Source organism: Theropithecus gelada, chromosome 2, assembly GCF_003255815.1.
Source record: "Theropithecus gelada isolate Dixy chromosome 2, Tgel_1.0, whole genome shotgun sequence".
NCBI classification, from domain to species: domain Eukaryota; kingdom Metazoa; phylum Chordata; class Mammalia; order Primates; family Cercopithecidae; genus Theropithecus; species Theropithecus gelada.
This window is the reverse complement of record NC_037669.1, coordinates 143,049,593-143,062,867: the sequence shown is the minus strand read 5'-3', so window position 1 is coordinate 143,062,867 and position 13,275 is coordinate 143,049,593. Positions and strand designations below refer to the sequence as shown.

Genomic DNA, 13,275 nt, shown 5'->3' with positions numbered 1-13,275 from the left:
GACTTCAGCATTTTTGCTTATGACAACAGCTGATATTTATTGAGTATTACTATGTATTCTCATTGTCTTTATTTTATAGGTGAGGAAACTGAAGCTGAAAGAATTTTAGCAATTTGTCCAAGGTCACTCAACCAGTAAAAGGTAAGGCTGGGGCTCAGACCTTGGTCTATTAATTTCACCTTGCTTTTCATCACTACAAAATACCACCTTTTTTACCATCATTGTTAAGGACTAAGAATAAGATCACTGGCACCAAACCTTATCTTTGTTTTTCAGGTAATATTTTCAAGTTTTCCAAGTCCTACATTCAGATGACTTTTTCAGTTAATTGTGTCTCATATGTGACTAGAGTCATCCAGGCACATGTACAATTTGACTGACATATGGGACTACTTATGTCACCTTAGCTGGGGCAGAGTTTATCTAAAGTTAGGATAGGAGGTAACAACAGCCACAGTATGTTTACATGTAGGAAGTTCAGAGATAAGGCAATTCACATCTTGAGTCCTTCTTTCTCTTCCCTCTGGATTTTTGCCTCTTCTAGGCTCTAAAGCACATTGTCCATTTCTCTTATACTGACTCTTTGGCCAGAAAGGATTGGGCACAGGGGAAGAAGCTCCAGCTCTCTCTGACTCTCACTGAGTCCACCTAGAAATTCTCTCACATTCACACTTTCCACGAATGAGTGCAACCAAGAGAAATATGCCATTATTATTTTATGGAAACAAAGTACCTATTAATAAAATAGTTGACTGGGTGCAGTGGCTCATGCCTGTAATCCCAGCACTTTGGGAGGCTGAGGCAGGCAGATCAGGAGGTCAGGAGATCAAGACCATCCTGGCTAACATGGTGAAACCCCATCTCTACTAAAAATGCAAAAAAAAAAAAAAAAAAAAAAATTAGCCGGGCATGGTGGCGGGTGCCTGTAGTCCCAGCTACTTGGGAGGCTGAGGCAGGAGAATGGCGTGAACTCCGGACTCAGAGCTTGCCGTGAGCCGAGATCACCCCACTGCACTCCAGCCTGGGGGACAGAGCGAGACTCCATCTCAAATAAATAAAATAAAATAAAATAAAATAATAAAATGAAATGAAATAAAATAAAATAGTTAAGAACTGAATGGCAGTTATAGGTCTTATCCAGGAGAGAAGTCCACAATTTTAGAAGCTAAAAGGCACTTCTACTGAAAAGTAAGAGGAAATTCCAGCTACATGAGCTAAACTTACCCTCATGTTCCTTATAGTAAGTTATTCCATGTGAATGAAAGGTGTAGGGCCTAGAGGCAAAGTTTTTTAAGTGTACATAAACTTTATCTCCAGTTTCAGCTTTGATAATAGGGCCTAAAAACCCAAGCCAGACTGGTTTTTCTATAGTCGTCCTAAAGGTTTCATCTGTGTACTGAAGATAAAGGGCCTTCTTATATAGTCTCCCAATTCTATCTGGGCCATTTTGAAGATAGATATTGGAATGTTCCCTGCAAAGAGAAAGAAGACAACTCTATCAGAAGCCATCATTTCTAGGGATGACATTATCATTATAATTTAATAACATTATAATTAGAGAAATTAATGACCACATCACGTTGAATGTTTGCCTGTTGTAGGGATGCCTCCAAAATTGAAGTGGAGGGCTGGCCGTTAGCCCTGTTATTTTAATTATGTGAGGCTTCCTTATCAGATATATGTCAGAGAACTGTCTGTGAAGGCGTCATAGAAATATAGTGCATCTTACTGAAGTATTCTCTCCATGATTTTTATACTAAAACACAGACATACTATGTAATGGAATAGAATACAAACTTAAGCTGAAATATTAAAATAAACCAGTTAATTAAGACATTTTTTCACTTATACCTTTCTTAGCTACTGGAAAAATTTGAGTTTATAACTAATCAATCTGGGTATTTGAGACTTCAAAGTATGTGTGTGTGTGTTTATATATTTTTTCCTTAAAGTAAGATTAATAAAGCTAAATTAATTCTTTTTAATTTCTTTTAACAGCACTAAATCAAAGCTAGAGTTGTTGATGCATGCAATGTGTGTGGTTTTTAAATTACTTTTGAATTTAAATAATCCCTGTGTTTTTTAATCCCTCACTAGTGCAGATACTTAACATTGAATGTTTGTATTCTAGTGAGTGCCCATTAATAGTTGCTTAAAACTTTCTTAAAAATATCAGTGAAGAAAATAGCAATCTGGAAAAGAAAAGATGGAAAGAAAGTAAATTTGGTTTGAACTGATTTCTTGTGTTATCCAACTGAAGGCTGTATATAGCCCAGTGGGATCTATACATGGGCAATATCATGTAGCCATTTGGCAGGACCCACTTAGATTCTGGCCTTTGGCAAGCCCCTCCACAACCAAGGCTCTTCCATTTGAATAAAAACTGCTCATCATTGTGGGTGTGTAGGGGTGTGTGTGTGTGTGTGTTGCCTTCTTTCATCTTAGTGATCTTTGATACTTTACCAATTTCTATTCAACATTTGTGGGGCTGAGTAACGTGACCGAGGAACAAATTTTGTCTTGTTTTCTTAGTTGTAAGCTCATTGGTAAAAGTGAGATATATTTTTCTTTCCCTTCTTCAAGACAAGAGCAGAGCTTGTGCGAAAGCTCTGGACTTTCACTGCTACAGAATTTAAAGATGTGGTTTTTCAAAAGTCTAAGGCCTGGTGTTTCTTAAGTTTGAAATGCACAGGAATCTACTGATGAACTTAGTGAAGTGGAAACTCCTGGGGCACAACTCCACTGATTCTGATTCTGTGGGTCTGGGGCAGGGCCCAGGCATCTGCATTATTAACCAACACAGTGGTGTCTTTTGATGAGATAGGCTGCTCTGGGCCCCTGGGTAACCTGTGTCAAAGAGGCTCTAAGGTTGAAGGTTAAGAGAGCTGCCCAGTCCCAGAGGCAGTGGGATTTCTGATACCATGAGGCAGAAAGGTAGAAAGCTCTGTTTCCAGGTCATACCTGGTGGTGGCAGGACCTCTGCGGTGGTGGCTATGTAGATTAAGCCTGAGTGCTGGGGCCAGGTAGCATAGCCACTTGGCAATGGTCCTGGTGGCTGAGTTTGGGCAGAGTGAGCAGGTGTTGGAAATAAGAGCCACCATTCTCTGGATTGATCAAGGAGTTTCTATGGTGAGCGTTTCCTCCTAGTCACTACCATATACCAATACATTGGGAATGCCAATTTCCCTGAATTGTATAAACCCGAATTCCCAAAGAAGATAAAATTATTCACTAAAAAAATGACTGAGATGATGTTTCCCTGCCCATCCCCCACCCTGGTGGGAGGGCTAAGCTAGAAGTTAGAAAAATAAAGTGTCCTTATTTGCAGCCTGTGTGGAGCAGCAAAACTGTGGGTATACCCTCATTTTTCCTATTTGTTTTCACCTTCTAGTTGTTTGTTGCCATTTCCCAATTTGTTAAAGCAAAACAGGAAAAGATTGGGAGAGACTTCATGGACACAGGTAGGCATGGGAAAAGGGCAAGACACTGGTGTGAACTCTGTCCCTAAACCCATAGCAAGGAACGCGCAGAAAGAGTCTTAATAAATATATGCCTTAACAACAGCAAAATTGTTGCATCAAAGACCACTGAGATTAAAAGCAGAGAGTCATTCACTCCATATGACTGATAAGAGGACAACAAGAGTGCAATTTCAGTTAGGTACACAACTGCAGCTGCAAAGTCTACAGTACAAAGGTACAATTCCACTCTGGTCCCACCAGAACCCTGGACCAATCAATCTCACAGAGACTTGTCTGAGCCCCAGGGTAAACTTTCTTAAGAGTCTGAACACACTTTTATTTCTGAGAGATGAATTTGATAATATTTGGAGACTTTACTCCGTGCTTTACCATGTCCTATTGGTACATATCTTATGTAGGTCAAAGTTAAAAGTTAACCCTCAAATTCTTAAGGCTTCATTTAAATAAAATGTGTATTTATGTTTTCTGAATGTAAATACACTTTGGCATATATCACATCCTATTTTGATAAACTATAGCAGGCTTTGTCAAAATGCTTTTATTGCATTGAAATGCTCCTGTATTAATCATTTCCTAAAATAGGAAGAACATTGCCATAAACCAATACCTAAGACCAAGACCAAGACCTACATTGCCTAAGCTTTGTAACTAATTTTTCTAAGCAAATTTTTTTGGGGGGTTAAAATTGCTTTTAAAATTATTGATCTGAAGGTACAACATGTCTAGGCATTTTAACATTTGAAATTCCTTTTATACATATTGCAATATGCAAACTACTTTTTGCATCTTGCCTTTTATTGTAAAAAAAACTGTCTTAACCAAATTGGAAAATATTTTACACTGTGTGACACTTTGGGAGAAGTCTATTTGTTTATGCTTTGTCTCCAAATAAACATTAAAAGGTCATTAGAGGCTCTCTATTTAATTTCGACAGCACAGCTTGGGGACAAAGGGTCAGTTACTGGAAGCTTGCGGGAAGTTTGCCAGTCAGATATTCAGCCACAAGAATCTATTATAGCTGTTCTTTGAACCAAATAATTCACATTTAATTGTAGTTCTTCCTGTTGACAATTGTAATATGTTCCTTTCTACTCATTACTATAGACATATCTCCCTTCAAGTAATCAATCACATTCCCTCTTTTTAGCCCCTTACTTTAAAAAAGAAAAGCCCGCTCCTATAATTTCTGGTAGTCTTAGACCCAGAAATGTGTTTTTAATAGTAGGATAATTATTTTTAGTATTGCTTTAGTAAGATATTAATAATGCTATTCCCTCCCATAAATTTAGAATTCACTCTTGGTTTATGCTTAGACATGGTTCCCGAAACTCGGGTATTATAGGTGAAAACTTCCTGGATTTTTGACTTCATTAATTGAGACATAATATATTAGTTTTTTATTGCTGCATAACAAATTATCACAAAGTAGGTTGAAACAACACCCATTTATAATCTCACTATTCTGTGGGTCAGAAGTCTGGCATGGCGTGGCTGGGTTCACTGCCTCGGGCATCACCAAGCTGAAATCAAGAGGCTGCTGGGCTGAGTATTTATCTGAGGCTCTTTGGAGAAATCTGCCTAGCTCATTTGGGTGATTGCCAGAATTCAGTTCAATGGGGTCATAGAATTAAAATTCCTGTTTGCTTGCTGGCTATAGACCAGGAGCCTCTCCCAGTTTCTTAAGGTGACCTGTATGCCCTCCTAGATGGCCCCTTTCATCTTCGAGTCAGCTCCAGTGTGTGGACTCTCCAGATAATCTCACTGACTAAAACATAAATCATGATGGTGATGTCTCATCCTGTTCACAGGTTCTGGAGATTTAGGATAGGATTTCTTCCTGGAACCACTTTGCAAATGCTGCCTGCCATAAACAAGAATCATAAGGAAAACAGTCAAAAATTAACTACTGCAAGAATATGGCAGAGACTCAACCTAGGTGTATATAACACAAATTCAAGTGATTTGCCAGTTCTAACTAGCCTTCCTCCACTGGCACAGCACGAATGCAGTACCTAGTGATGAATTTTCTTTTGTCTGTGTTCTCAGGAGAAATAGAAACTTGATGATAAATGGAGTTTGGTAAGTGTGAAATGTAAGTCACTTAATTAGCTCTTCCACACAAGCTGTCTTGTGTGAAGTGTTTGTACTGCACTAGTGATTGCTTGCTATTTTTTTTTTTTTTTTTTTTTTTTGAGATGGGCTCTTGCTCTGTCACCCAGGCTAGAGTGTAATGGCGTGATCTTGGCTCACTGCAACCTCCACCTCCTGGGTTCAAGCAACTTTCCTGCCTCGGCCTCCCAAGTAGCTGGGACTACAGGCATAAGCCACCACACACAGCTAATTTTTGTATTTTCAGTAGAGACGGGGTTTCACCATGTTGGCCAGGCTGGTCTCGAACTCCTGACCTTGTGATCCACCCGCCTTGGCCTTCCAAAGTTCTGGGATTACAGGTGTGAACCACCATGCCCAGCCCTATTGCTTGCTATTTTTTATTTGGCAACCTTTGAGAATGAGTCATTTAAACTAAATTTTCCAGATAATTTTAGCTAGTAATTGTACCTATTTAAGAATCATTTAAATATTTAAAATCATTTTTGAAGGAATGGTAATAAATTGGGAGACCATTAGGCTGAGACAGTGTCAGTGCTTTGGGTTCCTACCTAAGCAAACCAAAACCCAATTCAGTGTAGTAAACAGTAAAATGAAACTTCTAATCTGTAACTAGAGACTTTACCAACCAGAAGTCACCAACTAACATCTAACTAGAGAGTCTCCACTTTAACCAGTCTAATACCTATTTCTTAGGCTGAGAATATGTTATAAAACTTTCCTGGCTGGGTGCGGTGGCTCACGCCTGTAATCCCAGCACTTTGGGAGGCCGAGACGGGCAGATCATGAGGTCAGGAAATCGAGACCATCCTGGCTAACACGGTGAAACCCTGTCTCTACTAAAAGTACAAAAAATTAGCGGGGCGTGGTGGCAGGCGCCTGTAGTCCCAGCTACTGGGGAGGCTGAGGCAGGAGAATGGCGTGAACCTGGGAGGCGGAGCTTGCAGTGAGCCAAGATCGCGCCACTGCGCTCCAGCCTGGGCGACGACAGAACGAGACTCCGTCTCAAAAAAAAAAAAAAAAAAAAGTTTCCTCCCTGCCTAGAGGAGCACTGATTGAACTGCTTGTGGTCCTAGGGCACCCAACTGATGTGGCTGAATGCTTGAATAAACTTGTTAAACTTTTAATATGCCCAAGTTTGTCTTTTAATAGGGGTAAAATCGATGCCTTTAGTGCAAGTTTTTTCTTTAAAAATATTTTATTTGCTGCTTTGTTTTCCAAAACAGGGGATATAATGGGAAAAAAGCAACTTTTTGGATAATAATAGTGAAATGAACACTTATTGAATACATATTACATCCTGATCACTCAAGATCATAATTATAGGAATTATGATTACTATAGGGTGGAATGTTCTTTGTTGTCTAGTTTTTTGGTCAGGATTTGAGCTGTTATTTCTTCTTGGTCATTAGGCCTGCTTATAGTGACATCTTCACTGTACCATTTGTTTTGGAAACCTACAATGGAATGAAAAACCCGGTAATAATGTTTGTAAGAACTCTATGTTAAGAAAGTCTCCAAGCCTGAGTGAGAGCCTATGAAGTCAAGTGCAAAAGAGTTTTGTGATGGCTGTTCTTATGCTTAAAAATTTTTTGACTTATTTCCAGCTTCCTAGAGGTCATCAGAAAAAAAAGTAATCTGAAGATATCAGAATTATTATAATCTTGGCTATTATATAGTCAATTAATTCAGTAAATAATTAACTAATGCCTACTATGGGCCCAGAACACACTACTGTGTTTACTAATTGTTTTTATATGTATGTCATTTGTTTTTAATTGAATATATATAACTTAGGATCCGGAATTATATCTTATAAAGTCTTTAAATATTTATTGATGTGTTGAAGTGACAGATAAGGCACCAACCCAAGTAAATGGCAGTATTGAGTATAAGGAAATTATTTTCCACTTCACTCTTTTAGAAATAAATATCATTGGCATTAATACCAGAGAAGTAAACTCTATTTTTTTAGTCCCCCCCAAACCTATACATTTTTGTCTTTTAATATCTGTCAGTGTTTTCAGTTGCACTAACCCTGCATATAATCCCCTAAGGTGACTTTTCTATTTTATTATGTTGCCTGATTTGTTCTATAGCATGAATCGCTCTACATGAGGAGCAAGGAAAAGTTTTTACAATATGGTTTATGATTTCTCCTATCTTCCTATGTATCTTTTACTTACTGATTTAAACTTATTCAGAAATGTTTATTTAGTGTCTTCTATATTCTAGGTACTAGTGACCAAACACTAGTTCCTGTCATCTCAATGCATATTTTCCTGTTCATCATCCAAGACCTTGAAGATCAACATTCAGCTTAAACTCGATTCTTTACCTAAAACTTATATTGCACTCTTTCACATCTTATTCTTCAGCCCATTTATTTCCACTCCTTTGTAGTCATCACACAATAAGGAGTGCCAACCATGTCTTGTGATACTCCATCATCCTTCACTGACTGGGCTAAACATGCTGCAAATCTGGGACAAAGAAGGGACCAAAAGGTTGCTATCTGCACACATCTATGCAAAAAGTTTAGCATAGTATTGGCAAAATTGCTGAAGTTGTATTCAAAATTCACTGGTCAGATATATGGGGGGAAAAAATCACAGAGCAAGCAGTCCCACCTAGAGTTTGCACAACTGTAGCATATTGTTGAAGCCAAGGGAGATGTTAAAGTCACAGGACAATGACAAAAAGAGAGGTGGACTTTGCAACTAGAAGATGCTCCATTTTTCCTTTTAAGGATCCTAAAGTATCGCTATTAAGTATACTTTTTAAGTAACTGATATGGTTTGGCTGTGTCCCCGCCCAAATCTCAACTTGAATTGTAATAATCCGCACATGTCAAGGGTGGGGCCAGGTGGAGATAATTGAATCATGGATGTGGTTTCCCCCATACTGTTCTCATGATAGTGAATAAGTCTCATGAGATCTGATGGTTTTATAAATGAGAGTTCCCCTGCATAAGCTCTCTCTTGCCTGCTGCCATGTAAGATGTGCCTTTGCTCCTCCTTTGCCTTCTGCCATGATTGTGAGGCCTTCCCAGCCATGCGGAACTGTGAGTCCATTAAGCGTCTTTTTCTTTATAAATTACCCAGTCTTGAGTGTGTCTTTATTAGCAGTGTAAGAACAGACAAATACAGTAAATTGGTACCTGGAGTGGGGGACTACTGTAAAGGTACCTAAAAATGTGAAAATGACTTTGGAATTGGGTAGCAGGCAGAGGCTGCAATAGTTTGGAGGGCTCAGAAGAAGATAGCAAAATGTGGGAAAGTTTGGAACTTCCTAGGGGCTTGGAGGGCTCAGAAGACAGGAAGGTGTGGGAAAGTTTGCAATGTAAGATGTGCCTTTGTTCCTCCTTTGTCTTCCACCATGATTGTGAGGCCTCCTCAGTCATGTGGAACTGTGAGTATATTAAACCTCTTTTTTTTTATAAATTACCCAGTCTTGAGGATGTCTCTATTAGCAGCATAAGAAGAGACTAATATAGTTACAATGGGGTAAACAAGCTTGTACTCATTGGATAGCTTCCCTGGCACAGACAGGCCATGGGAGTAATTAAAAACAAAGGAATTTCTTCTGCCCCCATTCACCAAATTCTAAATAAACTCCTTCACTCTTCTACTCCCTGATTTTTAGAATGAAAGATTTTTTTTTTTAATTGAAGCATAGTCAGGGCAATGTCTTGCATTTAGTTTATGCCTGATAAAGCTGATTTGATTTTTGATCATGAACAATGACAGAGTAGTGGTGAGTGGGGGCATGGAAAAGGATAGTATTTTTATTTTTTTAATGTGTCTGACTTTTTCCTTGGAAATAAAAATCTTGTATAATTTATATTATATTTAATCAAGAAAATACTGAATCCATGCAAAATAATGTTTTTGGTGAAGCTGTAAAAACATGTCATATTCTTTAGAAGATAATACCATCTTAAAACAGGTTAAAAAAAGAAATAATTACAAGATGTATTAGTTTTATTTACAACCACTTATCTTCAGGTCAGAAACTTTCCTTACTGTATATTATTAACTTCATAATATAATAATTGGATATTATTATCAGTTATGTATTTATTTTTATGGTGAAAAATTTCAACTTTACATAACGTTTAAAGAGAATAGTATATACTCATCAATAACATTCAATAATTACAAACTTTGTCAACCTTATTTAGTTATTTTTTAAAGATATAATCTTAGCAGCTGATGGTCATTAGGCTTGTTTGTGTTTTATTACCACTGAAATACATTTTAATGTAGTGAATATTGATTTTGAATTCCAAGTTCCCATTTGGTGGTTAATGTTTAATTAGTATTACTAAAAGTGAAGACCTCGGTATAGATTAACTTCTGTACAAAAAACTTCAAGGAGAACTAAACATTTTTTGTTTTTCTGTGTAGTGAATATTGCTTTCAATAAGAGGATTTTCCAACTGAAATATGAAGACATTTAAGTTACATGGAGCTTTTTGAGGACCATCCTAATAAGTGCCTGACATTTTTTATGCATATATGTGCGAAGCATTGTACTAAGAGTTTTACATGTACTCACTCTTTAAGTAACCTTATGAGCTATGCTTATTATCCTCATTTTACAAATTAGGAGTCTGACGCTGTCAAAGATTAACCTACTTAACTGTCTGGAGTCTCTCAATAAATATCAGGCAGAATCATATTTGCTAAAATCATATTTTATTTCTATAAGTGATGTTTTGAAAGATATAAAAAAATTTATCTCTATCATGAATAACCATTAAATGGTGTAATAAACATAACATTTTATACAGTAATTGTTTAAATTAAAGAACTTCTGCATAAACAGACAAAAAGACAGAATCCTAATCTGTGATGGAGTAATGACCATGGGAGGTAATAAGAGGTGAACACAGATCCCAGGAACAACAGGAAAGAAGCAGAGTAGTCCCCCAAATAAAAAATATACAGGACTATAAGGGAGATTGATTCAAGTGTCCTGGGTTTCAAGCCCACATTTTGCAGTTTCTGTATGTAAGATATTTTAAAAATATTTCATCTTATTTGCTCTATTCTTTAAAAATAATTTAAAATTTTGGTCTATAAACAATAAAAATAGTGACTTACGTGTCAACAGAAATAAGTTTCTTTTCCCCATGGTCAGAGGCATAATCCCAAGTTGTTTCAATAATTCCAATGTAATAATGCTTTTCTTTCGCCCAGGCCGGGGTACTATATAAAAACAGAAAAATACCAAGTATCAAAATCTTCATTTTTTCCCCTTCTTGGAGCCTGAGAAGCAATGAAGTAAAATCAGGAGCAGGCAATTTTATAAATAAGACTTTCTTCCTTATTTGCTTGATTGACACAATTTGGTGTTGCACAACAGTAAATTGTTTCATTAAAGCAAATATTTTCCAATTCAGTTAAGTTCTCGTAAACCACCAAAAAACCACTTCTTGGTTGCCAGGCTTCTCTGACTGAAAATAAAAAGTCAACAGTTATTGTTGGAGACATTAGAGTGTGCATAACTCTGCGCCTTTTTCCATTCATTGTGTAAATTCCAGGAGGGCAGACAACATGTCTAAATGCTCCCTTTGTTCCTCTGACAATATGTCACAGCACAGAGTCCTGCAAACAGTGCACTTTTAGTAAATCAGGATAAGGATTATGTAAAATGAATCAAAAACATGTAGCTTTTTACTACAGTCGTTCTTAATGACAGGGATATGTTCTGAGAAATGCATTGTTAGGCTCGTTTTTCACCGTGTGACTATCATAGATGTACTTACACAAACTTAGATGATACAGCCTACTATACATCTAGGCTATATGGTATAACCTATTGCTCCTAGGCTACAAACCTGTACAGTATATAACTATGCTGAATGCTGTAGACAATTGTAACACAATTATATTTGTGTATCTGTACATATATAAACATAGAAAAGGTACAGTAAAAATACATTATTATAATCTTATGGGACCACCATCACATAGGCAGTTTGTCATACACTGAAACATTATTATGTGGTTCATGACTATTTCTAAAAGTCTAACAAGTGATTAATTGCAGCTTTATGATATGGAACATGATATCTAGCATGCCAAATTTAAGTAAACAAAAATAACAATTTAATTTAGAAGAATGTATCTATTTTATGAGCTTGGATCACATCTGCATAAAAACTTTACCAGATCATTCTGTATTGCTATATGCAAATAACTAGCAGAGCCTAACAGGGGCTAATAACTTTATTTTAATCATCAAATAAACCAAGCATAACTAAACCTGTCTTCAGAAGCAAAGATTAGTCTTAGTAAATAGAAAGTACCCCAGTTTATTATATAAGAGTGAGATCTCTCTCTTTGAAGTGGACATGAATTTTAAGGTGGAAGGCTTTTTTTTAAAACCCTGTTTTTAGTCAGGAAGTATATGTCTAAAAGTATGAAGTGGCTTTTTTAGCTGAAGAAAATCCTGATAACAGTTGACACTGTGTTAGTATAATTTTTTTTCTCTCAAATACCTCAAAATATTGTGTATTTGCTAAAGGTCACTTGTTGAAATAGATTGGTATAGAAGAAAGCATCCTGATATTTGAAAAATTCATTCATTTAGAAAATATTACTGAATAGCCTCATCGTGTGCCAAGTTCTGTTCTAGTCATTGGGAATACAGCCAGTGTATAAAACACCTACCATCATGGAACTTACATTCTACTTGGGGGAAACTGACAATATGAAAATGGAAAATGAAATACACAATATTAGTGGTAAGTGCTATGGAGAAAAATAAATCAGAGAAGGAGAATAAGGAGTGCTAGGGAAAACAGCAGGGTAAAGATCAAAATCTGATGCTACCACATGACCTCCAGTAAGATACTTCAGCTCAGCCTCAGTTTCCTCATCTGAAAATCTCAGGTTAATTGAAATGACCCATGTTAAAGCAGACGGTGAAGGAGCTTCTCTCACCAGCTGGTAATAACCTTAACTAAATGGCATGATACAGAAAACTGAATCATGTTGCCCAGGATGCCCCAAGACCTCCTTCTAGGACTGCCTTGAATAATTGTGCTGTCATGTCCACTGGGAGGACTGACGAGGGATTAAAATCTTGCCCAGATGTCAACCCCGGCCAAGGTTTGCCCTTGGCCAAACCCTGTGCCTTGCAAGAAGCTGCTTTCCCTAATGGTTCACACAGATAGGGGGCATCTTCCAGCCGTTTATCCTCCCCAGAGCATGGGGAAGGGGGCAGTGTTTTTTCTAATTGGCATGAAGCCATGATGTGAACCAGCAACTGTCCCAGCCATTTGCGTTTCATTTTTCACTCAGTGCGCAAACTCCACCCCAATCCTGTGGATGGAAAGATGTTGATCAGAGCACAGTAACCATGCCCAAAGTCACTTGTTTCAGCAAATTGTACCAACCAACCATCCAACAAACAAACCTGTTCAAATAGTTGTTGAAGGTTCCAGAATGTATGCATAGCACACCCCTCATATTGGTGGTGAAATGAAACGGTTAAACAGTAACACTGTGACCAGTGCCCTTGTGAACATTTAATGGTGTAACGCAAAAAAGGTCATGCAGTCCATATTTCTGTTCTGTTTTGTGGTAATTACTCTTGTCATCAAAGGGCATGTGACAGGAAGTGGGGAGAATTCTCTGAGCCTTAGGACTATTTAAACAGGAGGGAGAGGGGC

General features: G+C 37.5%; 1 protein-coding gene across 2 annotated transcripts in view; it reads right to left on the bottom strand.

The window, feature by feature from the left end:
- Positions 1 to 11,107, bottom strand: part of LOC112618061 (ceruloplasmin) — a 59,694-nt gene extending 48,587 nt beyond the window's left edge. The window contains exons 1-2 of one of the 2 annotated variants that reach the window (XR_003118017.1): positions 10,700 to 11,097; positions 1,225 to 1,472 (exon numbers count right to left, since the gene is read on the bottom strand). Coding sequence is in view for 1 of the 2 variants with exons in the window: in XM_025374670.1 (XP_025230455.1) it covers positions 1,225 to 1,472; positions 10,700 to 10,974 (523 nt within the window). In the remaining variant the exon portion in view is untranslated. Of the gene's footprint in view, positions 1 to 1,224; positions 1,473 to 10,699 lie in introns of both variants that reach the window. The other variant, XM_025374670.1, reaches the window with a different exon arrangement.
- Between the last annotated feature and the right edge of the window lie 2,168 nt (positions 11,108 to 13,275).